Source organism: Neophocaena asiaeorientalis, unplaced genomic scaffold (genome assembly GCF_003031525.2).
Source record: "Neophocaena asiaeorientalis asiaeorientalis breed wild unplaced genomic scaffold, Neophocaena_asiaeorientalis_V1.1 scaffold177, whole genome shotgun sequence".
In the NCBI taxonomy this organism is placed as follows: domain Eukaryota; kingdom Metazoa; phylum Chordata; class Mammalia; order Artiodactyla; family Phocoenidae; genus Neophocaena; species Neophocaena asiaeorientalis.
Window position 1 is genome coordinate 8,842,461 of NW_020172779.1, and position 24,785 is coordinate 8,867,245.

The 24,785-nt window shown below is 47.6% G+C and overlaps 3 protein-coding genes across 17 annotated transcripts in view; 1 reads left to right on the forward strand and 2 right to left on the reverse strand.

Moving 5' to 3' along the window:
- TATDN1 (TatD DNase domain containing 1) overlaps window positions 1–3,260 on the reverse strand; it is a 37,877-nt gene extending 34,617 nt beyond the window's left edge. For 4 of the 8 annotated variants that reach the window (XM_024740998.1, XM_024740993.1, XM_024740997.1 and 1 more), the window contains exon 1: window positions 3,101–3,125. Coding sequence is in view for 2 of the 8 variants with exons in the window: in XM_024740991.1 (XP_024596759.1) it covers window positions 3,101–3,260 (160 nt within the window). In the remaining 6 variants the exon portion in view is untranslated. Of the gene's footprint in view, window positions 1–3,100 lie in introns of all 8 variants that reach the window. The other 4 variants (XR_003002700.1, XM_024740991.1, XM_024740992.1 and 1 more) reach the window with 2 other exon arrangements.
- On the forward strand, window positions 3,222–11,855 carry NDUFB9 (NADH:ubiquinone oxidoreductase subunit B9). Of its 2 annotated transcripts, XM_024741000.1 has the most exons (5): window positions 3,237–3,359; window positions 4,310–4,339; window positions 6,329–6,524; window positions 7,106–7,219; window positions 11,529–11,851. In XM_024741000.1, the coding sequence occupies exons 1-5, from the start codon at window positions 3,250–3,252 to the stop codon at window positions 11,658–11,660; spliced, it is 582 nt and encodes a 193-aa protein (XP_024596768.1). In that variant the 5' UTR covers window positions 3,237–3,249; the 3' UTR covers window positions 11,661–11,851. The 2 variants fall into 2 exon arrangements, with proteins under 2 accessions (XP_024596769.1, XP_024596768.1); XM_024741001.1 differs by lacking the exon at window positions 4,310–4,339 and having other exon boundaries at window positions 3,222–3,359; window positions 6,332–6,524; window positions 11,529–11,855.
- A 1,753-nt stretch (window positions 11,856–13,608) lies between these two features.
- The window catches only part of MTSS1 (MTSS I-BAR domain containing 1), a 158,702-nt gene continuing 147,525 nt past the window's right edge, over window positions 13,609–24,785 (reverse strand). The window contains exons 11-17 of one of the 7 annotated variants that reach the window (XM_024740981.1): window positions 23,844–24,063; window positions 20,023–20,142; window positions 18,996–19,190; window positions 17,553–17,726; window positions 17,043–17,205; window positions 15,311–15,664; window positions 13,609–15,202 (exon numbers count right to left, since the gene is read on the reverse strand). In XM_024740981.1, coding sequence (XP_024596749.1) covers window positions 14,964–15,202; window positions 15,311–15,664; window positions 17,043–17,205; window positions 17,553–17,726; window positions 18,996–19,190; window positions 20,023–20,142; window positions 23,844–24,063 — 1,465 coding nt within the window. In that variant the 3' untranslated portion in view covers window positions 13,609–14,963. Of the gene's footprint in view, window positions 15,665–17,042; window positions 17,206–17,552; window positions 17,727–18,995; window positions 19,191–20,022; window positions 20,143–23,843; window positions 24,064–24,785 lie in introns of all 7 variants that reach the window. The other 6 variants (XM_024740979.1, XM_024740980.1, XM_024740984.1 and 3 more) reach the window with 6 other exon arrangements.

The window sequence follows — 24,785 nt, forward strand, 5'->3', positions numbered from 1 at the left end:
GTAGTTCTAAGGGGCAGCCATTGGTTACATAATTTGAGAAGGGGGAAATTTAGGATTACAACCTGGTGATAGTCAGCTGTCCTAAATCAAAATCTAAGGCTGCTCTTATAACACTGGTTTTTCTATTACTATTATTAAATTAAAAAAATTTTGGCCATGCTAGGCATCTTGTGGGATTTCAGTTGCCCGACCAGGGACTGAACCCAGGCAATGGCAATAAAATCCCCGAATCGCAACCACTAGACCAGGAAACTTCCTCCACTGGTTTTTCTTCATGCAACTGTTCCATGTAAAGCTTGTTCATGGACCAATTGTCCATGGGCCTGATATGTTGTTTTCCAAAGTACTGCTCATGACTATTTTGGGCAGAGATTTGAGTAGTGGGTCATAGGCAGAACTTTTTAAATGGCATGGAATATTAACTATCAGTAAGTCACAAAACAAAGGTAGAATGTATAGTATGATTCCACTTTTGTTGTAAAAAACACATCGAATATGTTTGCATATTTTTATGATTCTGTATAAATTTTAAAATATGGGAAGGATATAAACTTTAGACACTGGTTACCTCAGGAGAGTGGAAATGAAGGAGAGCATACAAAAAAAAATTGTTCCAATTAAGCCCACCTTCTTTAAGAAGTCTTTTTTAGCTTATCTGGTTGAGATTCCTTTATAAATTTTCTTACAAACTTAGTACTAAAATAACACATCTTGTTTTATCCACTCATTCATACTTCCATTGAACAGTCACTGTACTAAGCCCCTGGGAAACAAAGATAAATACCACCAAGTACCTGCCTTAAAAGAGTGTGGTCTAGTGGGAAGGGCACATACTTATTTTAATTATAAAATAACGGGGTAAAGTAAAGGGTAGAGTTATGTAGTCTTAAAGAACAGGTAAAAATCAAACAGGCAAGAGGAGATTAGAGGCAGAGGGGACATTACGACCCCAAACTGCCACTCTAAAACCCTATCATAGGCAAGAAACAGCACCTCCAAGTGTTTACAGAGCATAAAAAGGATGAGGCCGGAAAAGCGGGCAGGACCACACCACAGAATGTATGCTATGTTAAGGCACTTCAACTGTCCTGAGGACAGGGACTGAAAGATTTGAAGCACAAGAAAAATGCAGCTGACTTGGTTTTTATAAAGACCACTCTGGAGGCTACACAGAGCATGGATTTAAGGAGACAAAACCTGAGGCAGGGATTTAGGTTTTTTTATTACAATACAAACACAAACCTTTAAAAGAAAAAAATAATTGTCTTTTCTGGGGTGTTTCATGGCTCTTACCCCATCTCCCCCATCAATTATATCACAGATTGCAATAAACAGGCTGAGAGACACCACACCTGGATAGTGTCTAAACCTCTGATGACCTTCCCATCCCCCAACCCCACCCCAGGCTCTCCCACAGCATTTTTAAAAACGTCTTTTGTGGCACTTTAACAATGTGCTACTTAAACATTCTCCCCTGCATTTGCTTTGACTGTACATACCTCTCCAGTCTGAAAACTAACTGCACCACTAGATTCTTTATAATTCCACATACTTAGTACAATGTCTCAGTAAAAAATATTGCCTAAAGTAACTGTTCTAAGTTTATAAGCCTAAGCTCTCTCCTGAGTGCCAGGCATTTCCAATTGCCCAGTAAATGTCTCCACCTGGATGTCCTGTAAGAATCTCAAATTTAACCTAATCCAAATGGATCTCGTTACATCTCCCACCCACTGCCAAACTACCCATGCTTCCATCTCATGTTTAGATAGGTATTTATCCCAACGCCGAGTCATCTCTGACTGTTCACTCTTCCTTACCTGCCATAAACACTCAGCTGCTAAATGCATACCTCTCTTCCATTTCTCTCTCCCTTTTCCAGTGCCCTTGTTCAAGCTCTGAAATGCTTCCCTGTCTCTCCCTATGACCCACCAAACCTACACAACAGCTGTCTACCTTGCTAAAGCAGAGACGTGATCACTGTCGTTTTCCACCTTCAGGTAGCTGGAAACTTCACAAAGACAAGGATCATGTCCAGCTTCACCCACTGCTGTATCCCATAGCTCAAGCCTCCCAATATGTAACTGGCATTCAATGATTTACTTAATGAATGCTCCTTGTCAAAACCCTTCAGTGAAGCTCTACTCTATACACAGAAAATTAAACTCAGCAACACATTCGAGTTCCAAGTCACCCTTCCAATCCTAGCTCTTACAACCTCCCCCAGGCTTTCCTAAGTCTGGTACTAAATATGCTTATTCCTTTAGTTCCTGTCGAATTCCCCATCTCTTGTTCTACCGATGCCAAATAGATTGTTGTACTTGCCAAGTATAAAACTTGTTTCTCTTCCCACTGTGTGTGTCCTCCAGTTCCCCCACCAGATGGTGATGCCAGCAGAGCAGGGGCCGTGTCTGTGTTCCTAGGCCAGTGCCTGGCCCACCAGAGGCGCCCAGTAACTGTGATATGAACTGTGATATGAATTAGTGAGTCAACGAGTCCCTCGAAGCCATCTTCCTCTCCGCCAAAGAAACGGGAAACCGCGGGGAGGTGCGCGTGGGATGGAGAAGAACATAGTGACAGGCCTTTCGTTTGCTTTTTAGTAGTTTTCTTTCCTTTTTTTTTTATTGAACACAACACATATGTTGGAAAAAGCATAAACCGTAACTGCGCAGCTCGTGAATTTTCACAAAGAAGCACACCCGTGAAGCCCGCACCCATACTGAGATCCAGAACATTACCGACACCCAGAGGCCTCCCCTCACCCTCCTCCACAGAGTGCACTTTCAACCCTCAAAAAGCCGGACAGCGGGCTTCCCTGGTGGCGCAGTGGTTGAGAGTCCGCCTGCCTTTACAGGGGACAAGGGTTCGTGCCCCGGTCCGGGAAGATCCCACATGCAGCGGAGCGGCGTGGGCCCGTGAGCCATGGCCGCTGAGTCTTGCGCGTCCGGAGCCTGTGCTCCGCAACGGGAGAGGCCACAACAGTGAGAGGCCCGCGTACCGCAAAAAAAAAAAAAGCCGGAGAGCTCACGTCCTAGGCCCTGTGGCCGCGGTGCGCGAAGCCCAGGAACCGAAGGAAAGGCCCCAAACCCGGGGAAAGTCTTACCTACGAATTTGAAGCGACTCATGACTGCGGCCCCAGCTCCTTCCTCACGGAAGCGGAAGCGGCCCTCCATCGCCCCGCCCACCGGAAGCCCCGCCCACTCGCCGCCGACGTCCGGTTTCCCGGCGTCCCCCGCAGCCGCTGAAGGTGAAATGTCAGTCATGGCGCTTTCGGTGCCGGCTGCCTACCTGACCCACCAGCAGAAGGTGCTGCGGCTTTATAAGCGGGCGCTGCGCCACCTGGAGTCGTGGTGCATCCACAGGTGGGCGAGGGGGACCCAGGGCGCGGGGAGGTGACCCCGGGGGCCGCCACAGAGGCTGAAAAGCTCTGGGGACCGAGCGGCTCAAGGACTTCTGGGTCGGGGTGGGAAGGCGGCCCCTTGCCCCGCGGAGCCCTCCCCTAGACCCGGGTTCGAATGCAGGTTTCGTCACCCACATCTGGGACACTTTGAAGACTTGTTTATCTGGCCCGGGCCTCAGTTTTCTAATCAGGAAAACGGACGCGGGACCCAGCGCAGAGGGTTGCATGACGATTAAGAGAAAGGAAGTGCCAAACATGAAAATGGTCATACCTCCAGCGCTCACTAAATAATAGCTTCCTTCGTGACTTTCTCGTTCCTGGTACTGGCAGTAATAATAAATGCGTTATTTTCTTTAGTTCTCACAACTCTGGGTGTTAGGGGTTATTTAGCCTTATTTTATAGATGAAAAAATAAGAGGCTAAAATAAGAGGCAAGAGACTGACTTGCTCAAGGCCCAGCAGCTGGTAAGTGGCCCAGCCAGGATTACAACTCAGGTGTCTTAACTCCAAAACATCATCATCACCCCTCCCATCAGCTTTTCTCTTTTTAGCTTCATTCAGTCCTTTTCATTAGCTTCACATCGCACCGAATTCTTTACCTCCCACATAATTCTCTTCTTCTTTCCTCCCTCTGTCCATCTGGGACTAGTCTTAGAACACAGTCTTAAAACATATAGGTTTTCGTGATCTAGATGCAATGCATGGTGGGGTGACAACCCAAGATGTATGAATGCCAGGCCTCCATGCCCTTAGCAGAATCCTAAAACCTAGTGTCAGGAGAAGGGCTTCTGAGAAAAACCTCTAAACAATGGGAAACTGAGTACGTCTGGAAGAGTTGTGGAGAGGATCCTGGAATCCCAGATTGTATATTTGGGATTATTGTAAAGTCATTGACCTACTTCTCTTTGCTAGGCAGGAAGATGGCCAGGTTCAAGGCTGTAGGGTTAGTTACTTCCCTAATTCTTTTATTCATCTGAAAATTTGCAATTCAGGTTCTGTGGTGGCTGACAAAAGTTAATAAGGCTTCTTTCTCAGCTGTAGCAATTTATGGATTAATGAGGAAGATGGACATGTAAACAAACAGATAACATAGAGAATTATCTTTCATAAAGATGAAGGAAGTCAAGCCATCAGGCATTCAGGTATTGCTGAACTACATCTGAGAATATTAACATTATCTTGGAGGAAAGGATAAAAGTAGTTACTGTGATAAACACTGACTCGTCATTTCTTTAAATCTCACTGACATCTTTTCTCAGTACTTGCCTGAATTTTTTCCTTCCATTTGTCCTCATAGCGCTATTTGTTCTGTGTGGGTCCATCCTAGGCCCTTGGTCATTGCTGTGTATACTTTGGGCAGCCTCATCTAACGCTGGGACTTGAGTTAGCACCTATGCTCACTTGTCTGTAGAGCTGTATTTCCAGCTGTTTGCTAGATTACCTACAGTTCTCTAAAACTGAACGTATTTTTCTTTTCACTACCTCATTTTGATTCTCTTCCCAAATTCCCTGCCTCAGCTAATGGCATTACTAGTAATACAGTCACTCAGCTTTAAGTCTTAGCATTATTTTCAAGTACTCCCTACTTACCCCTCTGCCAACAACATACATACTTGTATGCCGTTGGACACTGATTTTTGTAAATTCTTTCCTAGTGTAATAATATTCGTAGCTTACGTTGGGCACCAAGGATGTACCAAGCACTGTCTGAAGTGTGCTGATACGTTTTAGCTTATTCAATCTTTAGGACAACCCTAAGATATAGGTACTGTTATTAACTCTTTTATGGAGGAGGAACCCATGGCCTAAAGACTTTAAATAATTTACCCTAGGTTACACAGCTAGGAACTGCAGAGCTGAAACAGTCTTAAGCTATCTGACTCCATAGCCTACTCCTGTAACTTTGTAGTCTAAATGTTTTTCTCTTGTCACCATCCATCACTGTTGCCTGCTTCAAGCCCTTGTCATCTATGGCCTGGATTATCAAAGCCCCATTACTACTGAGCCATAAAAAAGAATGAAATAATGCCACTTGCAGCAACATGGATGGACCTAGAGATTATATATTAAGTGAAGTAAGTCAAACGGAAAGATAAATATCACATATATGTGGAATCTAAAATAAGGTACAAATGAACTTAATTACAAAACAGAAACAGACTCACAGACAAAGAAAAATTTATGGTTACCAAAGGGGAAATTGGGGGGAGGGATTAATTAGGAGTTTGGGATTAGTAGATACAGACTACTGTATATAAACTAAACAACAGGGTCCTGCTGTATAGCACAGGGAACTATATTTAATATCTTGTGATAAACTGTAATGGAAAAGTATATATATGTATGTATAACGGAATCACTTTGCTGTACACCAGAAACTAACACAACATTGTAAATCAACTATAATAAAAAATAAAAAAAATTTTAAAGCCCCGTAAATGATCTCTGCCCATGGTTTCTTCTAGAACCTGACCGAAACTTGCCTAAGGTCAGGCAGCTAGTGTCAGAGTCAGAATTGAAACCCAGGTCTGTCTGATTTGAGCAACACTCTTTGCACCATGTATCAGTAATACGTGCCTTCTACATCTTTGGGTCTCCAGAATTTAGCACAGTGCCTAGCACAAGGTAGGAGGAAATACAGTAAGTTGTCATTGAATGAATGTTGAATGATCCTACAGAGGCGATAGAGGAGACGGGAAAGGGGTTAGGTTGTATTTATCAGTAATACAGTAGCTTTTTGTTGCTGGTGTTTGGGGTCTGCCAGGGAAGGCGTCGTAATGATGCGGCTGCTCCATTGACAGGGTCCAGGGAGGGGCTGGGAAGTCATGCTACTCACCTGAAAGGTGTTAGTGGAAGTACTGCCTCTTGTCAGACAGAAATACTGCCTGATTGAGTAGATACCATTTCTAATCTCCAAAATCATTTTGGTTTAAGGGACAAGTACCGGTACTTTGCTTGTTTGATGAGAGCTCGGTTTGATGAACATAAGAATGAGAAGGACATGGTGAAGGCCACCCAGCTGCTGAGGGAGGCAGAGGAAGAGTTCTGGCACTGTCAGCATCCTCAGCCATACATCTTCCCTGAGTCTCCTGGGGGTACCTCCTATGAGAGATACGAGTGCTACAAGGTAGGTGAGGACCAGCAGTGTCTCAAATCCCGAACCTCAGCCTTGGAAACCACTTGCCCTTTTAGGGGCAGCTAGGACATTTCTTTCCTGACAGTTAACACTTTTTTTTTTCAGTGTCAGTTTTCTCTCTCCCAGATGCCATCACGACTTTTCTTTCCCAATTCAGTGCCAAGGTGTTGCAGTAAACTTTCCGGCAAAGCAAAGTGCTAAAGGAATTGGTAAATAACTCATTTTTGGACCTTAAAGTTAACCAATTTCAATTGGTGCTTAGTATTCTAAGTGATATTTCCAAATAACATACAGCCATAACATACAGATCTTTAGAGAACTCAGGTAGGGGAGGAATGATGCCAGTTCTCTTTGGACTGACCTTGCTGTTTTTCATCCCTAGGCTGTTTCACTCTAAGGCATTCTCCTTTGTCTCGGTCCTCTGCTGTTTTGCTTAGTGTCAGAAACAGTCTGATACTTGGAATGGTTATAAAAATGCACCTTGATTTTTGTCTTCTGTCTCTTGAGCAGGCCCTACCCTTGACATGTAAATGTGTCCTGTGGAATGACGCCGTGATTTCCTCTCCTGACAGGTTCCCGAGTGGTGCTTAGATTACTGGCATCCTTCCGAGAAGGCAATGTATCCTGATTACTTTGCCAAGAGAGAGCAGTGGAAGAAACTGCGGAGAGAAAGCTGGGAGCGAGAGGTGAGTCTTGCCTGTGTTTTACCATGTAGTTTGGCCCACATGGTCAACACCTGGAAGGAGCTGAGGTTTGGTTCCCCACGTGCAGAGGTCCAGATTCCAGCTCTGACAGTTACTCTGGCCCCTTGCCTCTCAGATATACTTTCTCTTTCAAGTGTGTTAAATGTAACGTTTACAGCCATCTTAGAAATAGGTTAAAATGTGTTCCCTGGTCTTTTGGCTTTTCTGTTCTCTGATTTTGTTTCTTCCCTCCTTCCCCTCCATAGTCCTCTGCCTGACCTTGCTCTACCCTACAGTCCCTTAACCTTCTCCACCAGCACCTTGGGTATTTTTCCACTCATGATGTCTGATTTATATTTTAAAAAAGTCAATCTTGCTGTAGTGTGAAAAATATATTGGAGAGGGCAAGTGGAGAATTTGCGAGACCAGTTTGGGGTTATTGCAGTAAATTAGTCCAAAGATTATGGCAACTAGCACTAGGGTGGATGCAGTGGATATGGAAGGAAGTAAATTCAGGATATTGTCTGCAGGGGTGTGAAGAGGGATTGGATAGGGGGTGGGGGGGGTGGGTAGTGAAGGACAGGGAAGAATCAAGAATGATTTCCAGGTTTTAAACTTCAACATCTGGAGGATGGTTGTGGTGTTTATTGAGATAGGGAAGAGGGGAAAAAACAGATATCAAAGGGACAATCAAGTGTTCAGTTTTAAATGTTAAATTTACGAATGTTAAATTTGAGAATCCTGTGAGACATCAGGTGCAGGTGTCAGAGGGTGACTTTGGATGTACGAATCTGGAACTCAACTCAGAGGAGAGATTTGAGCTCAAAATAGAAATGTGGGAGTTGTCAGTTGTTTTAAAAGCCACAGAATGAGGGTCTCTTCTGGGTGCCCTCTCCCCCGTAAAGGAAGTGGAGGGAAAGACACAGAAATGTTTGAGATCCTTAGATCCAAGAGAATGGCTTCAGGAATGGCCGGGGGACTTCCCTGGCAGCCCAGTGGTTAAGACTCTGCACTTCCACTGAGGGGACATGGGTTCGATCCCTGGTGGGGGAACTAAGATCCCACATGCTGTGCCACATGGCCAAAAAAAAAAAATAAACAAGAATGGCTGGGGCCAAGTCATCTTTGATTTGATGGAATAGAGTGAGTACTAGAAATAACATCCAAAGGTTTTGGCTACAGGAAGGGCATTAGTGACCTTGATTCGAGCCATTTCTATCACACGAAGACTGATCAGAAGGTGAGAAAGAGTAAACAGGAGGGAGTGATGACTCTTGAGAAGATTTCCTGAGGAGAATGAAGAAATGGGGCAGTAACTGGAGGCCAGGGGATTACTTTCTTTTAAGATAAATGATGCATATATGCTGATTAGATCTGGGGTGAGGGAGAAATTGGTAGTGCTGAAGAGAGGTGGAATAGGTACAGAAGGAAAGTTTTTGAGAAGGGGGGTGGGATCCCAAGCATGTGTGGGGGCCTTTGGAAGGAGAAGGGATTCTTCCTCCATTCTAATTGGACAAAAGATGTGTATAAATACATTTGGGTTAGAAGTTTTGATGATGGGGAAATGACAGACTTAGATGTGAAGGCTTCTCTTTTTTAAGTGAAGTCAGGAAAATCCAGGAAGTGGGCAAAGCATGTTTGGAGAATGTGGAAAAGGTGTGATAATCGTGGGCAGAGGATGAGCTTGCTGGAGAATAGTAGTAAGATTGCCACGTGGTGGTGAAGGCCCATGTGAAGTTGGGAATAATTAACATGTCGTGACACCAGTTTGTTCCAGTATTTTTTTTTCTTTTTAGCAATACTGAGCTGTATGGTTGCAGGTTTGAAGGTAGACGGTGTGGTTGTCCACTGTCAAGAGTGACGAGGAACTTATTTGAGAGGGAGTGATTGTCGTGATGGAATCTAGGTGGATAAAGGAGGGAAGTAGACAGGGAGGCTGATGCAGAAAGAAGGGCAAGTTGGGTGTGAGGACCTGTGAACTGGCAGCATCTGTGAGTTTCAAGAATTATTTTCAAGGGGGCATTTAAGCAAATGAGCTGGAAGGGGACACTGGTTGGATAGTGGGTTACTTAGATTCATGATTTTGTGACCAAGGAGGGCAGTGTTTTCTAAGAAGTATGTCAGCATTTGGGAACTCAAGGCGTATTGATTCATGGAGAGCAGCAGATTCATCCTGCAGTTGGTCACTGTGATAACCACTTCTCCCCAAAACATTCCTCCTTTACCAGTTCCGTCTCTTTGACATCATTAAACTGCACATGTGCTTGAGGCTCAGATTAGCCACAATCCAGAGTTGGTTTTTTTGGAGGAAGCTTCAAAAAATCATGGATCTGGAAAGTGGGTGTCTTAGGTCTCCTCCTCTATTAGGACAGTGATGGTCTCGGAGATCGCTGGAAAAGGGGTAGCTGGGCAGTGGGGGCAGAACTGAGCACACTTGTACCTGTGATTTCATGTTATTTCTTGTCCTCATTGCTATTTGGGGGGCTTTTAAATTAACATCCCTAATGTATTCAAATTGAAGCTTCTTAATAGTGCTTCTGGAGACCTCTTAGCTGAGACACAAAAATAAACATTTTGGGGGGGAAAGAGGTGGGGGAACCATAACAAGGGGGAATTGGAATGGTAATTGTCAGGGTTTTGCTTAATGAGTAAGAGGTGGGGTAGGAGGGTTTGTTCTCAGCATTGCTGTTTTAAGAATGGGAAAACATTTAAGGAGAACAGCTTTTGTGTCCGAGTTAAAATGTGGGCGTAAAGATAATGCAGTCATAGAGTCCCTCCCATCAAGCCTCTTAAGATAGCCTCATCCACCGGAGGGCAGAGAGTAGAAGCAAGAAGAACTACAGTCCTGTAGCCTGTGGAACAAAAACCACATTTACAGAAAGATGACAAGATGAAAAGGCAGAGGGCTCTGTACCAGATGAAGGAACAAGATAAAACCCCAGAAAAACAACTAAATGAAGTGGAGATAGGCAACCTTCCAGAAAAAGAATTCAGAATAATGATAGTGAAGATGATCCAGGACCTTGGAAAAACAATGGAGGCAAAGATCGAGAAGATGCAAGAAATGTTTAACAATGACCTAGAAGAATTAAAGAACAAACAGAGATGAACAATACAATAACTGAAATGAAAACTACACTAGAAGGAATCAATAGCAGAATAACTGAGGCAGAAGAACGGATAAGGGACCTGGAAGACAAAATGGTGGGATTCAGTGCTGTGGAACAGAAGAAAGAAAAAAGAATGAAAAGAAATGAAGACAGCCTAAGAGACCTCTGGGACAACATTAAACGCAACAACATTTGCATTATAGGGGTCCCAGAAGGAGAAGAGAGAGAGAAGGGACCAGAGAAACTATTTGAAGAGATTATAGTCGAAAACTTCCGTAACATGGGAAAGGAAATAGCCACCCAAGTCCAGGAAGTACAGCGAGTCCCATACAGGATAAACGCAAGGAGAAACACGCCAAGACACATAGTAATCAAATTGGCAAAAATTAAAGACAAAGAAAAATTATTGAAAGCAGCAAGGGAAAAACGAAAAATAACATACAAGGGAACTCCCATAAGGTTAACAGCTGATTTCTCAGCAGAAACTCTACAAGCCAGAAGGGAGTGGCATGATATACTTAAAGTGATGAAAGGGAAAAACCTACAACCAAGATTACTCTGCCCGGCAAGGCTCTCATTCGGATTCGATGGAGAAATCAAAAGCTTTACAGACAAGCAAAAGCTAAGAGAATTCTGCACCACCAGACCAGCTCTACAACAAATGCTAAAGGAACTTCTCTAAGTGGGAAACACAAGAGACGATAAGGACCTACAAAAACAAACCCAAAACAATTAAGAAAATGGTCATAGGAACATACATATTGATAATTACCTTAAACGTGAATGGATTAAATGCTCCAACCAAAAGACACAGGCTTGCTGAATGGATACAAAAACAAGACCCACATATATGCTGTCTACAGGAGATCCACTTCAGACCTAGGGACACATACAGACTGAAAGTGAAGGGATGGGAAAAGATATTCCATGCAAATGGAAATCAAAAGTAAGCTGGAGTAGCAATACTCATATCAGATAAAATAGACTTTAAAATAAAGAATGTTACAAGAGACAAGGAAGGACACTACATTAAAAAACAAAAAGATAATGCAGGTATATACAAACAACACTTTTCAGTAGTGAGGATCAGGGTGTGTCATGTGACACAGTAGAAACAATGCCAACACTTCCCTGTAGCAGAGAGATGGGACAGTCAGTTCAACTCCTTTTCTAATTGTTCCTTCCTTACCCCCCCCTTCTAGGTTAAGCAGCTGCAGGAGGAAACCCCGCTTGGTGGTCCCAGAACTGAAGCTTTGCCCCCAGCCCGAAAGGAAGGTGATTTGCCCCCACTGTGGTGGCATGTTGTGACCAGGCCCCGGGAGCAGCCCATGTAGAAAAAGAGAGGAAGATGCCTCACCAGTCCCGCTTGCAAGTGAAATAAGTTACAGGACATACACTTGCCCTAATAAAATAACTCCATATGGTATGACTGACGTGTTCTTCTGAAGAGGAGTAACATGATGCCAGGTGACTGGGCCACTGTCGTTTTCTTAGCAGTTGTGCATATAAAGAAAAGTACCTGAAACGTAGTCAGATGTATTCTGTTCTTCCCCATTAAGTCATATTGATAACACATGAAATCGAGGGAAAACTGCAGCAGAACCAGATACAAGGTTTACTCTGAAGATTTAGTTGAACAAACTTGAGTTGAAGGCTTAAACTAGCTATGGTGACTGGAGGGCATAAGAAGCCAAGAAGAGGCACGCCAATACTGAGGACGTGAGATACCTTTTCTGTTTTCTAGATTCCACTAATGGAATTTTAGCTCTGATTAAAGGACTACTCTAAGAAGCACGCATTCAGCAAATAAGCATGGAGTTCATGGGGTTCTCAGGAGTGGAGTTTGGTGGCATCCAATGTGGATGACACTTTGGTGACACTTATTTTGGAGGCAGTTTTCCAGCTTTGCTCCCTCTACTGTAGCTTGGATTGTCTGCAGACACAAAGGTAAGGGTAGCAGAACTCTAAATGTTTGAAGTTTCTTTTTTTAAGGTTAAAGCCATTTTTAAAGCTCAACCAAGCCCAGCTAGTTTTAGTTCTTGGTAACTCACTGTTCAGGCAACTAGTGTTCTTAAAATGCACAAAAATGATGTTGTCAGCTTTCTAACTAAGCTCAATCTGGGTCTCAGTCCATTTTCTAACACTTCACTAAGACCTCCACCTGAATTTTAATAAGACTTGAAATGCAGGGCTTTTTTTTTTCTAGTGGTTCTTTATTTATAATGTAGGCTGAAGCAACTGATACAAGGTAAAAGGGAGACACGTTACACAATTGTTATTTATACAAGTTTAGAACAAAAAACTGCACAGGGAGAGGTCAACTCTCAGTACAAACTAGCAACTAAACCACAATAATTTACCTTTAGAAACGATTTCTTTATTTTTAGCTGTGACACTGCTTTTACAATATGCAAAAACACAAACAGAACTACCCAAGGCGTTTTGTCACATTCTTTCTACATTGAATTTGGCAACATTTTATATTAAATTTATTCAGATTATACTAACGTTTAAAAACTAAACAAGTGAAAAGCTGTACCAAGGTACAGTTACATCCATTTATTTGAAAGGTTTAAAATACCACTTTTATCTATCGTAATTACCTTGCAGTGATTTCTGCTTTTGCAAAAACCATCTCAAGCATCATATGCACAATGCATCAGCTACTTTTAGTCATCAAGATTGGTGGGCTAAACCACAGGCACTACTGTTGCTTATACTCTGTAAATGGAGCTTGTTTTTCAAAGAAAAAAAGTTTTAACAGTTTCTAATAATCATGCCTTTGCTTGAAAGCTGTAACGTAAAATGTTTTTGAGCAATCACAGCAGTGTTAAATGTTAATATAGAGAACACTGACTATACAGGTACGTTTCTTTCACATCCAGTGCAGTTACGTATTAAAGCAGAAGATTATGTAATTGAAAGTTGGAGCCAACAGAGATCTGCAGGACCCACAAGGCTCCTATTCCTTGAGAGGTTCAGTCCCAAACGAGCACTTTGAACTGACCCGAAGGGGCTGGCTTTTTTAAACACCACTGCATTCCTCAAACGTGGTCCCTTTAAATCTACACATCTCTGCTGGCTTTAGGGGATGGGCATTATAACAAATTTAACTTTCACTTAGAAAAGACAGAAATCCATTCCAAAAAACACTGCCTAGAATACAAAAAAAAAAAAGGGACAGTGGGCTTCCCTGGTGGCGCAGTGGTTGAGAGTCCGCCTGCCGATGCAGGGGACACGGGTTCGTGCTCCGGTCTGGGAAGATCCCACATGCCGCGGAGCGGCTGGTCCCTTGAGCCACGGCCGCTGAGCCTGCGCGTCCGGAGCCTGTGCTCCGCAATGGGAGGGGCCACAGCAGTGAGAGGCCCGCATACCGAAAAAAAAAAAAAAAAAAAAGGGACAGTATGGTGGTCAGATTCCCAGTGACAGAAATAAATCCTCCTCTCTTCAATGTTTAGTGTGAAGCCAATTAACTGCCATTATTTAAAAGAAGAAAAACAAGCCCCCAGACTGGTAAACACATTGGCAAGTTGCCAGACTCCAAGCTGGTTACCCTTGTTAAATCCGCTCCAGTTTTTCCAAAATATTTGGGCTTTTCAACGTGCCCAGCCTGCTAGGCACGGTTAAGTAAAAGGCATTTGCTATATCTAAGAATTCCCTGCTATCAATCATTTTTAAATGTTTGTTTTCACATTTTTAAAACCGCCTTACCCTTCTGGATGTGTTTGGATTCAGTGAAAGTGGGTATAACTAACAGACAAGTAACTGAAGTGGTGGTGGGGGGGTTCTATGTCTACCTGGTGGCGGCAGCATGCACGGGACTGGAGGTGGGTGCTGTGTGCAGTCAGGAGCGATCGTGGGAGAAAGGAAGTCCTTAAACACCCTGCAGAAACAAACACTGCAACCCTGTGTGGCTTATTCGGATGCATTTACCATGAAGCTACTAGAAATTCAACCTACGAGGCTACTCTTAAATGTAACAGGATCGGCTGTGTTGACAGTGTGCCCCTCCCGCGACCCTCCCCCCAGTCCCAACACAGCCTCTACCATTTCCAGAGTTCCCTCACTCCTAATGTTGCACATCAGCTGCCTCCCGCTTTCCTCATTCCGAATGTAGTATACTTGAATAAGGATTTTTACCCCTTACCCATTTTGTTTGTTTGTACATTACAATAACTTGAATTTGTGTCTAAGCCAGAGTACTACAATGCATCTACAAAAGCTTGCAGGAAAGAAAAGAAAAAAAAAAAGCTAAGTATAGTTATCCTTTTTTCTGAAATTACTACTTCGTGGTTCCCCTGCCCGACCTCCCCCCCTTATTATGCATTTAAAATTTTACAAAGACTTGTAAAAAATGGAATTTGGCACCTTCAGAAAAATCAAAAGGGAAACATAAGATTAAAATGTGCAGAAAGAAAACTCAATATTTACAAATTAAAAGATCAAGGTTATGTCAGTTACGTATGTTGCTTTTAATTCTTATCTAAAGGTGTCGAGTACTTTCAAAAGAGCTGTGTTCTGAGTTGCCTACAAAATCTTTTGTTTGATTACAGATTGGAATGGATCAAGACAAACTAGGTCTATTAATTAGACAGTTCGTTCCCCACTGGCAGCATTTCTTGTGAGCCTAAGAGAGCCTAAGTGAAGCGCGGGGCTGAGCGGTCGTTTGTCGTGGTCTTCTTCAGTTTCACGCCCCTGCGGATGGCATTCAGCATGTCTTCTCCTTGCGGGGCATCCCTTGGGCTCAGGTCTGCAGGGTCACTCTCTGGAATCTGGCCTGGGGAGGCAGTGGCACTTGGGGGATCCCTTTCCTGGTCTTCGGCCTCGCTTTCTGGAATTGCTTGTCTGTGCTCCTCGGGGATGCTCGGCTTCGGGCCTGGAAGAGGAGGGTTGACGGAGGCTTGGCCACTCCACATTGAGGAGGGCATGCTGGTGCCACCCTGGGGGCCCTCACCCATGGACGGCGACTCGGGGCTATGCTCACCCCGCTCCTCGGGCCCATCTGGAGGGGCTGATAACACCCCAGGGAGGTCTGGGACGGTGGGGGTCTTGACAGGGATCACAGGTGTTTTGATGGGGATGGGACCAGCTCCTATGGTCCCCCGGCGGACAGAAGGCTTGGTGGAAGGGGTCCGTCGGATGGTTGCAACCCCTGGGGTGACCATAGCAGGTCCGAGGGTGGTGGGGAGGCCAGCAGTTGAGGCTGGGCGCTTTGCTTGGAACATCCGTCGGTAGGACTGGCTGATGTCGCTGTTTCTCGGAATGGTGGAGGATTTGTCAAACTCCTGCTGATCTGCCTCCTGGTCACCACTTACAGAGAAATAATCGTAATCTGAAACTGATCATAGGATCCAATTAGAAATCGCCGAGGCAGTGGCTGTGCTCTTTGATTGTTTTGTGTTGGGAGGACAAAGGGACCCAGAGGCCAAGTACTTCACCCGCAATCTCATCCCAAGCCTTCCGGGGTTTCCGGGCCAGGCTTAGCAGCCCTCACCGTCTAAGAACTCCCTGACAGGGACCGTTGTTTCGTTCACCAAGGGAACGCTCAGCACCAAGAGCAGCGCTGGACACAGCAGGCCCACACTCAAACACCGCTGAGCGGTGAGGAATGCAAAACCGCCAGGCCGCAGCGAGGCTACCTCTGAGCACCTCTGGGAGGAATAAAGGGGGTGGCAAGAGGAAATAACCTCTACAAGCCCTCCAGCCCAGAACTTGACATGAGAGACAAACCCCACAAGGACCATCACAGACCTTACTACCTCCCTCATGATCAACTCGTTAGGCGAGGGCTAGAAAAGCAATGGAGCTACCGGTAACGAGTCTCCGAAAACAAGGCAGAGACAGGTTCCATCAGTGAGGGGTGCTCACTTTCTCTCCAAAAGTGGGGTCACGTGGGAGGGGGAAGCATACAGACTGAACATCACAGAGCTTGTTTCTGAAGAGCAGTGCTCTGACATTCGGGTAAGTTCTGTGTGGTGGGGTGGAGCTGTATGAGGGGGTGGTCAGCAGCGTCCCTGGCCATCTACCAGATGCCAGCGGCACGCCCTCCAGTTGTGACCATTAAAAATGTCTCTAGCCGTTGCCAAATGTCCCCTGGGCAGCAAAGTGGCCCTCCACCGAGACCCACTGTCCTAGAAACTTGGACTGAAGGACTGCCGACAGGCTTGGTCAGCTCTCATAGATCTTTCCTAGCAGCTGGCCTGCCATCTTACTGGCTTGTGTGTGTGTGCTGGGGAGGGCGGTGAGGGAGGCAGGTTCATAGAGAATTTGGCTGGAGTTTGGGCTTCAGACTCTGACCTTCGACTCAAACTCCAGCTCTGCTGCTTATTGTGTGAACTTGGGCCTCAGTCTCCATGTATGTAAAATGGGGATAAACAGACTTATGACATCAACGATTGTGAAGAATTAATGGGAAAATAAAGAAGGTGCTTGGTACAAAGTGCTAAACACAAATGATGTTATCATTAACAGCATCTGTCTGCCTTCAAATTGGGACATCCCTGTAACCCTGATGGTGAGAAATCAAGTTGTGAAATCTGGCCACTTTGCTGCATGGCAGTGACCCGACAACTACAGACGAGCCCTCCAGAGCATTCCAAGATGCTCTACTGTGGCTGGACGGACTCTCGCACGTCTGCCTCCTCCCAGCGGGGAGGGCCCCCTTCCTCACCTGGCACTGCTCAGGAAGCCCGGCTGGAAAGCTCAGGCTCTCCTACCTTGGGAGGGGATGGTGTCCTCAGAGCAGCAGGGGGTGGTGGTCTGGGTGCTGTAGCCGCTGGAGCACTGAAGCGAGTCCCGGCTGCTCCTCTGGGTGTCAAGCTGGAGGCCCCGAGACAGGGCCAGGGCCAGTTCCTCACAAGCCTCCATCTCCTCTCCAGGCTGCAGGTGGGAGGAGAGAGACAGATGAGCCACCGGGGCCGCGAGTCCCCTGTCTGATACCCCCAGAGCCTTTCTGCACTCCTCGTCCAGTGGGGGCCTCAACAGGACTCCTGCTCCCGTGACCGCCACTGTCTGTGAGGCCAGGGGGCCGCCAACTTGCTTGGACCCTACCCAGGCTCTAGAAAGTTCTAGAGTCTAATTCCCATACAAGACCTTCCCTGGGGGCCTTCTAAACGCTGTAGCAGGGAGTAGGGGAAAGGGGCTCGGATCCCTCCAGTTGCTGGCCAGCACGTGGCCCCCGCCAGGTCTCGAGGGGCCCAGCCAGCTGTAGAGAACAAGAGCGTCACCCTGGCGGCGGCCGACACGGTCATGCTCCGCGGCCTCTGAGCCTCCTCGGCAGCGGTGGGCGTGCCTCCCGCTGCGACAGGGCCTCCACCGCTGGGGTCTGGCTCTCGCTTGTCTTTGCGGCGCTGAAGGGTGTTCACCAGAGGCTGATCGTAAGGTCCTGGCTTGGCCCAGTCCTAAGTGGAACAAGTGTGGTCAGGTGCCAGGGCCTCTGCCTCCACCGGGAGGCCACAGAAGCCTCCAGACAGCTGCCCGCCCACAGAAGGTAGCTGGTCCCCTTGGGGGAAGCTCAGGCTGGGACAGGCCAGCAGCCCCTCCTCTGCCCTCACCCAGCACTAGAAGAAGGGAGCAGAAAATCCTCTGGGGGTCCCCTGGGTACCTTCCCTTTCCTCACATCCGCCCAAAGACTGAAAACCCTCAACAACGGGGCAGGTAGCCTGAGGGAGACTCTTAGTTACAGCCATCAAACAACTGACCAACTGCCTATGGTGTCTGAAGGCACCGGCCAGTGGACAGCACATCCCCAGGGACCAGGCCCTCCCTTCCCATGTCTGGGGCCCCCCACTGGGGCCTAGCGGCTCAAATGACCTCACTCGCCTGGAGTGGCCACCAGGGAGCGCTAAAGGGACTTCAGCCACTCTTCCTGAGGCTGAACCTCACTTCCGGGAAACCGCCCCAAAGGGCGCTTCAGGATGTGCTCTCTGAGGTCCTCACAGAGGAAGGGAAGGCCCCTGGGCCAGAAGAAAGATTCTGAGGGGTCCACACCACTTGTGAGGGAGGCAGTCAAGGCCTGCTCGAGATGGCGGGCCGCCTAGGGGCCTACTATTCAAGTCAGGGACCTCCTCTCCAAATAAAGGTAGAATATCCTGGCATCAATCAGACTTGATAGGAAATAATATAAAAACTTTAAGTTTTTATATTAAAGCAAACATGTTTTAAGACTAAAAATAAAGTCTGCAGGTACTTTTAAGATAAAACATAGTAAGCCAAACCATATCTTGGGGCATGGTTCTGTTACCATGGCCCAGTAAGGGTTCAAGGGAACAGTCTGGGGAACATGGCCGAGGAGAGTCCCTCCCTGATAACAGTGACACCCTCAGGAAACCCCCAGGAGGGCAGAACTTGGACTTACAACTTGGGAGCGACTTCCCTGCAATGCCACATCCGGGTCTACTAGGGTCTAACAGGGGTTAACTGGTGTCTCCTACAGGGAGCTCCTCCAATCTCAGCTCTGTGTGGACATACCCGTCTCAGCGCTGCCTGCTGCTTTCCGGTTCTCCCCAGTGGGAATTTACTTAGGGAGGAGGTGTTATGGGGAAGAAGGCAGAGTGTGAGAGGAAAGGGGTGGGGTGGGGTGGGGTGAGAATCGTGGGGCAGCAGGGGGGTGAGCACAGAGGCAATGAGGGACGGGGGAGAGGGCGAGAGGAGGGCGGAGAGACACAAACCTTCCAGCTAGGGATCTGAGATGACGGGAACATGCCGGGCCCAATGGTGTAATAATGAGCGTAGTCTGGAAGGTGGACAGAGGTGGCCCGAGGGAGCAGGCGGGAGGCGGGCAGGCAATGAGGGAAAAGGCTCGCCCCTACGGGCCCCACGTGGGGCTCGCTTGATAAACTATAGTGAGAAAACCCGTTAGACAACTGGAAACAAACAAAAAAAGGGAGGAAAAAAGGAAAAAAAATTAATATAAGAGGATGAGCGTGGAGATACAAGATGGCATTGACATTCAAGAGACGGGGGAGATCTGAATATTTGCAAATAAAACAAACATCAGGGCTCTGCCACTCATGGATGGTCCAGGATGCGAGAGAAAAGCGCTAGCTACGGTGCAAACAATGCCTGCATATTTGACACCAAGTATTCAGTTGGGGAAATATTTTATCTACATTTTAGAATAGTTTGGAAATGATCCGTGTCCCTAATGTGTGGTGCTCTCAATGGTTTTCGATTATTTCACTAATAATTTCACAGTGATGGTGATTCGCTCATCTCATTGTGCAAATTTTAAAATTCAAAAGCGTCAACTGAAAGCTGTTCATTCCAGGTTTCCAAAATCATCACTGTTCAGGAGATTCCAAATCAGGGTGAAGGGTGGGGTGATGGCAACTAAAAGGCAGGAAAGCACACAGCCTCTGATGCAGTGAAGTGTCACATCCAAGGGCACGGTGAAGAGGAGGCCATGGTGGGTGGGGTGAAGGGGAGGGGAAGGGGGGAAGACGGATGACCATCCATGTCCTGGGAAGAAGCCTTCACACCTGCGAGTTCCCCATACCCCTTCCTCTCCCTCTGGACGACCGCAGAGTCACTGCTCAGGGCCAGGCACCCATTCTGGAAAAAGCCCTCAGTCCTGTCCCTCCCTCTGGCCCCAAGAGGGGCCACGCTTGGTGGAGATTTTGAGTTTCTAGGTTCCTGCGGCTGTGCGGGGAGCAGCTGGCAGGGGATGGGAGAGAGGCTGGGACCCCAGCTGGTCACCTTCTCTGTGGATGCCCAGGCGCCCATGGTGGAGCCTGAGCTGACTGAGGTAGGCGAGCTGCACTCGCTCACGGACTGGCAGGTTTCCGAGGCTTCAGAGGAGGCCGAGCTGGACGAGTTCTGCAGCCGGGGAGGGGCCACACACCACCGAAAAAGGACGGTCATAAAAAATAAAAAGATGGGGGGGGCAGGAGGGGAGAAGGGCACGCACGGAGAGACAGACATGCATACAAAAGAGGGAAGGATGAGAGAAGCAGAGGGTTAGGGTTATTTTTTCCCCCGAAGCTGCACCAACACAGAGGCCTCCAAGCCCTGGAAAGGAAGCATGAGACCCAGCGAGCCCCAGACCTGCCGGACTGCAAGGCCCCCAGAACCCCGCCATCTGTGTGTGTGCCTGGCTCGGGGGAGTGTGGTCAAGGCGCTGGACTCCCTGCATTCTCTAGGGCCTTTCTTCCTGTGCCATAGGCCCAGGGCCCAAGGGATGCCATGACTTTTACATCTCTCAGGTGTCCGGGCGTTATTGCAAGAGGACTGACCCCCAACTTGGGTTTTTGCTCCATGTCTGCCTAGAAGGGCTCTAATTCCTGGACTCTCTTCCTTCGTCCCATGCAACCTCTGGATGTGGGTGGCTTCCAGCTATGAAGCTGCATCTTCACAACACATGATTTTAGGTCTCTCTGCCTGGGGAGTGATTCTGAGGTTTGAGGCAGTGAATCCCAGTGGTTAGGGCAATGTTTCCAGTGGCCGCACAGGGAGAGATGAAGCATCCTGGCGAGCTCTGGGACATCACGGAAAGGAGGTCTGGCTTGCGAAAACATCTCTTCAGCCTGATTTTATTAAACATCCAGTCCCTGCCAGTCTCCCGGTGTCGGCCAGGGGAACCGCTCCCAGCTCCTCACCTTCGGCAGAGGCAGAGACTGCCTGTTAGCTTACCACTACATCGCGACGTTCTGGTCCTGTCCTGGCATGTGGCAGGTGTTTAAAGGTACTGAATGGATGAGTGACAATGACCATCTCTTCCATGTAACTGGGTCCCCCAGGATAGTGCTTTGGGCCCACCCAGGTATCTGCTTTAAGTTTTCTTCACTGTTAACTGCAATCTCATCCCATTTGTATAAGGAAGTCTGTGCCTTCTCTAGTATTTCCCTGGAAGTGTCCCTGTATTCACTGGCAAGGAGGCCAGATCCGTGTTTCTGTCCACCCCTTTCACCCGCCAAAGAAAGGTTCCTAAAGAACAGGACAGATCCTGAGCCTCCCATCCTGCAAGAGCAAGGAACTGAAAAGGCATTCCAACAATGCATGCAGCTCCGAGGAGCCCAAGCAAGGCCAGGCCCCGTGGTGGAGGTTCTGGCCACTTCCTCAGCTTGGTGTCTGGTTAGCCATCCAGGATCTGAAGTCTGAAGGTTCAGATTGAAGTTTTTTTTCTGCCACGTCCCAGTCAAGGAACCATGGACTTAATCTCTCTAAACCTCAATTTTTTTTTTCATCTTTAGAATAGGGATTAATAATATCTATCAGATGAAGATTAAATGAGACCTTGTGTGTGTGTACCTCTGTAAATAGTGTTTAATCAACTATAAATAAAAATCAGTTATCACTGTAATTTACCAGGACTATTTATTTTGGTTCCTGTAACTCAAATATGTTCAATTTGAAAAAAGAACCAGTAAATCACCCCAGGACTGCAGGTTCGTATTTTCTTTTGACTTCTACTCATTTTTTTCCTGAAGAACTCCTTGGCTTGATGGAGTGAATGGTTCTAGGCAGGAGCCTAGCTGCACACGTGGTCCATGACTCCTGGGCACACATGGCACAATTTGAAAAGAGCAGAGTGGAGGAAAACGGGAGAATTCTGAACACATCCTGCCACGTGGCATCCATTTGCATCCGTGTACCTGAGGGATCGCCCCCTTTCAGACGTTTGCTTCCTTCCTCCCACCCAAATTAAGGTAACACTACTTCCTCCAGGAGATTGTACCCTCTGGCCTGTGTGATGTGTACAATTTCCTTAAATTTCCCCTCTGCCTTAGAAGCAGCTGTAATGCCTTTTTTAAAAAATAGAATTCTCAATTAAATTTTGCAGTATCCCTGAGTTTATTAAAACTGCCCTGGAGTTGCTAGTCAAGCATATCTTGGGTACCGGCTTTCAGATTTCAGTAAATCCCAACAAGCTGCCTTCCGCTTCCCTCGACACTACTGGAGACAGAAAGCCCGCTTCATTCAGCCTGATCCACACACGCACAGCAAGGCTGGAACACACAGCTTCTTTTTTTTAGAAAGCAGTGTCAGCGCACAATACTTTGTTAATGTGTCAGTTGTTAAAAACACACACAGAATGACGCAGCACATTAGAACTGCAAATCCCTGCTCCCCCTCTGACCACGCTCACCCTCTGCTTGCAAGACATGCAGGTGCTGTTTAGCGCCACACATAGTGGGGACGGACAGGGGACAGGTGGTGACCCCTCAGAGACTGAGCCAAAGCACCCCAAGCACATCAGGACTTAAAGCTGCAGCTCCTGGCTCCAAGTGTTTCCATTCGAAATTGAGTGTCGACCCCAGGAAGACAGAGAGAGGCCACAGTCCCCGGGGACGGCTGTAAAATGCCAAAAGGAGCACTGGGCTGAGCAGCTCTGGGTTCACCAATGTCAGCCATGTCAGGCGAGTGACCTAGGCTCCCAAAACACCTCAGATGCTTCTTCTACATAGAGTGCTCCCCAGAACACTCTGCCAGGGGCACCTTATGGCCAGGGTGGTGCAGAAAGGGTGCTGGACCAGTTGCCAGAAACCCTGGTTCCAGATCCTCAACCTGCAGGTCACATAACTGTGCAACTCGGGCAAATGGCGTTACATCTCTGAGCCTCAATTTCCACACAAAACAGGGGTAACAACACTCTGCGTGGTTGTTGGCAGGACTACACAGTTAACACAGGCAGAAGCTCCTAGGATGGTGCCTGGCACACAGGAGATATTTGGTGACTGTCAGGCAAATTGGATACCTGGATGAACAAGACAAGCACGTGACCTTCTGAATCCCAAGGATCTTGAACCAAAGGCTGTGGTCAGCCTCAAAATGTACACGACGGGCTCGGAGCCACCATGCTCCCCAGAGGATGGTGCGGAGAGGCACCCTGGAGGTTCACGTTTCCCAGTGTCTATAGGTCAGGTCGTGCTGCTTATTAATCTAGAGGCCAACCCACTGGCACAAAAAGAGGACAGAGGGGAGCAGGTGAAGGGTGTTCCAGTGCCCAGCTCCTGCCTTCTGCTCTGGCTGGACCCACTGGGCTGGGCGCCTAGCGCCATCTAACCCAACTGTGGTCAGAGACTCAACACCTCCCCTTCTCCCAGGAGCAAGGTGCCAACAGAACTACCTGCATGGGCTCTGAAGATGCTCTCTCATTCTCAACACAAATTGATAAAACGAAGCTGAGAGTGCCAGGGCAGGTCTCCAAGGCACTGTTCAGTGACAGAATCTCCACCCCCACTGGCAAATGCCCATTAATTACTACATCACGCTAAGCCGGGCACTTACAGGGATGCCAGGGAGTGGCCAAACCTCTTTGAGTCTGTGTACATGTGAAAACTCCCCAAATCAATGCAGTGACTCAACCATCACCGGCATAATGATCGTAAGCTTCAACCCCCCACTTACGGTATCTCTCCCTTTAGGAGAGCAGCTCCTCTAGAGATGAGAAATTAAACCAGAGGTTTCCCGTCAGAAGACAGGGGTCTGTCCAAGCCCAGGTCCCTCTCTGGTTCCAGCCACTGAGGGTGGTCCAGACCCCAGGTGCTGCGGCTGCTCCAGGAGCCAAGGACCCTTACCTGGTTGGGGGCCTCCGGCGGCATGGGGGATGGCGACTTGGACTGGAAGGCGTCCTGGGAGATGAACCCTGAGTCATGGGAGGACACGCTGGACAGCCTCACAGGCGCCTGCTGGGCCAGGCTGGAGCCGCGGTAGCGGTAGTGGGAGCTGGGCGAGTGCGAGTGGGAGCCGTGGGAACCGCTGGACCGCGAGTCGCTGCTGTTGACACTGTTCAGGCTGCTGCGGGGCAGCGGGGGAAGGGGGACAGACGACACGGGACGACAGGGGAGAATGACATCATGCAATCAGCCCCTGGCCCCAAGAAGCAGTGCAAACGGCGAGCCATGTTTTCTAAACACCCAATCATTAAGCTAGTAAACGGAAGTGTTTTCCTGTGAGCAAGGGGGGGAGAGCGGGGGGGGGGGGGGCCTGGAACACCAGCCACAGAGACTCAGTTCTCCGACGGCACAACGAGGCGTCCTTAGGATGGAGGCCTGTGATTCTAAAGCTCTGCTCTGTCACCTGCCACCAAAGCCAGGGGACCCGATGTCCGCGGCACGAAAAGGGCTCATCTCATCTGCTCGCAACAACTATGACCCTGAAGCCAAACCGCTAAGGCTTCAGCATGACCCGGCTGGAACACCCAAGCATCTGTTTTCGATGGACCATCTGGGTCCAGGAGACCAAAGTCAACCTGGCCAACCATCCCTCGGCACCCAGAGACTCCTCAAGGAGTCCCCCGTACAGAATATCAGCAAATCGACTCTCTTTGTGTCCATGTGTTTTACATTTTATTTACAAAGTTGGTGCTTTAATGAATGGCTCGACCCTGAACACAGGTGTTTCTCTGTTAAAATATCTGTGGGCCCAGCAAACAGAACACCAGGCAAGAGGCAGGCAGCTTTCAGGGACTAAAGGTCATCAATCTAAGCTGTTTGCTTCCAGGATGGAACAGTAAACAG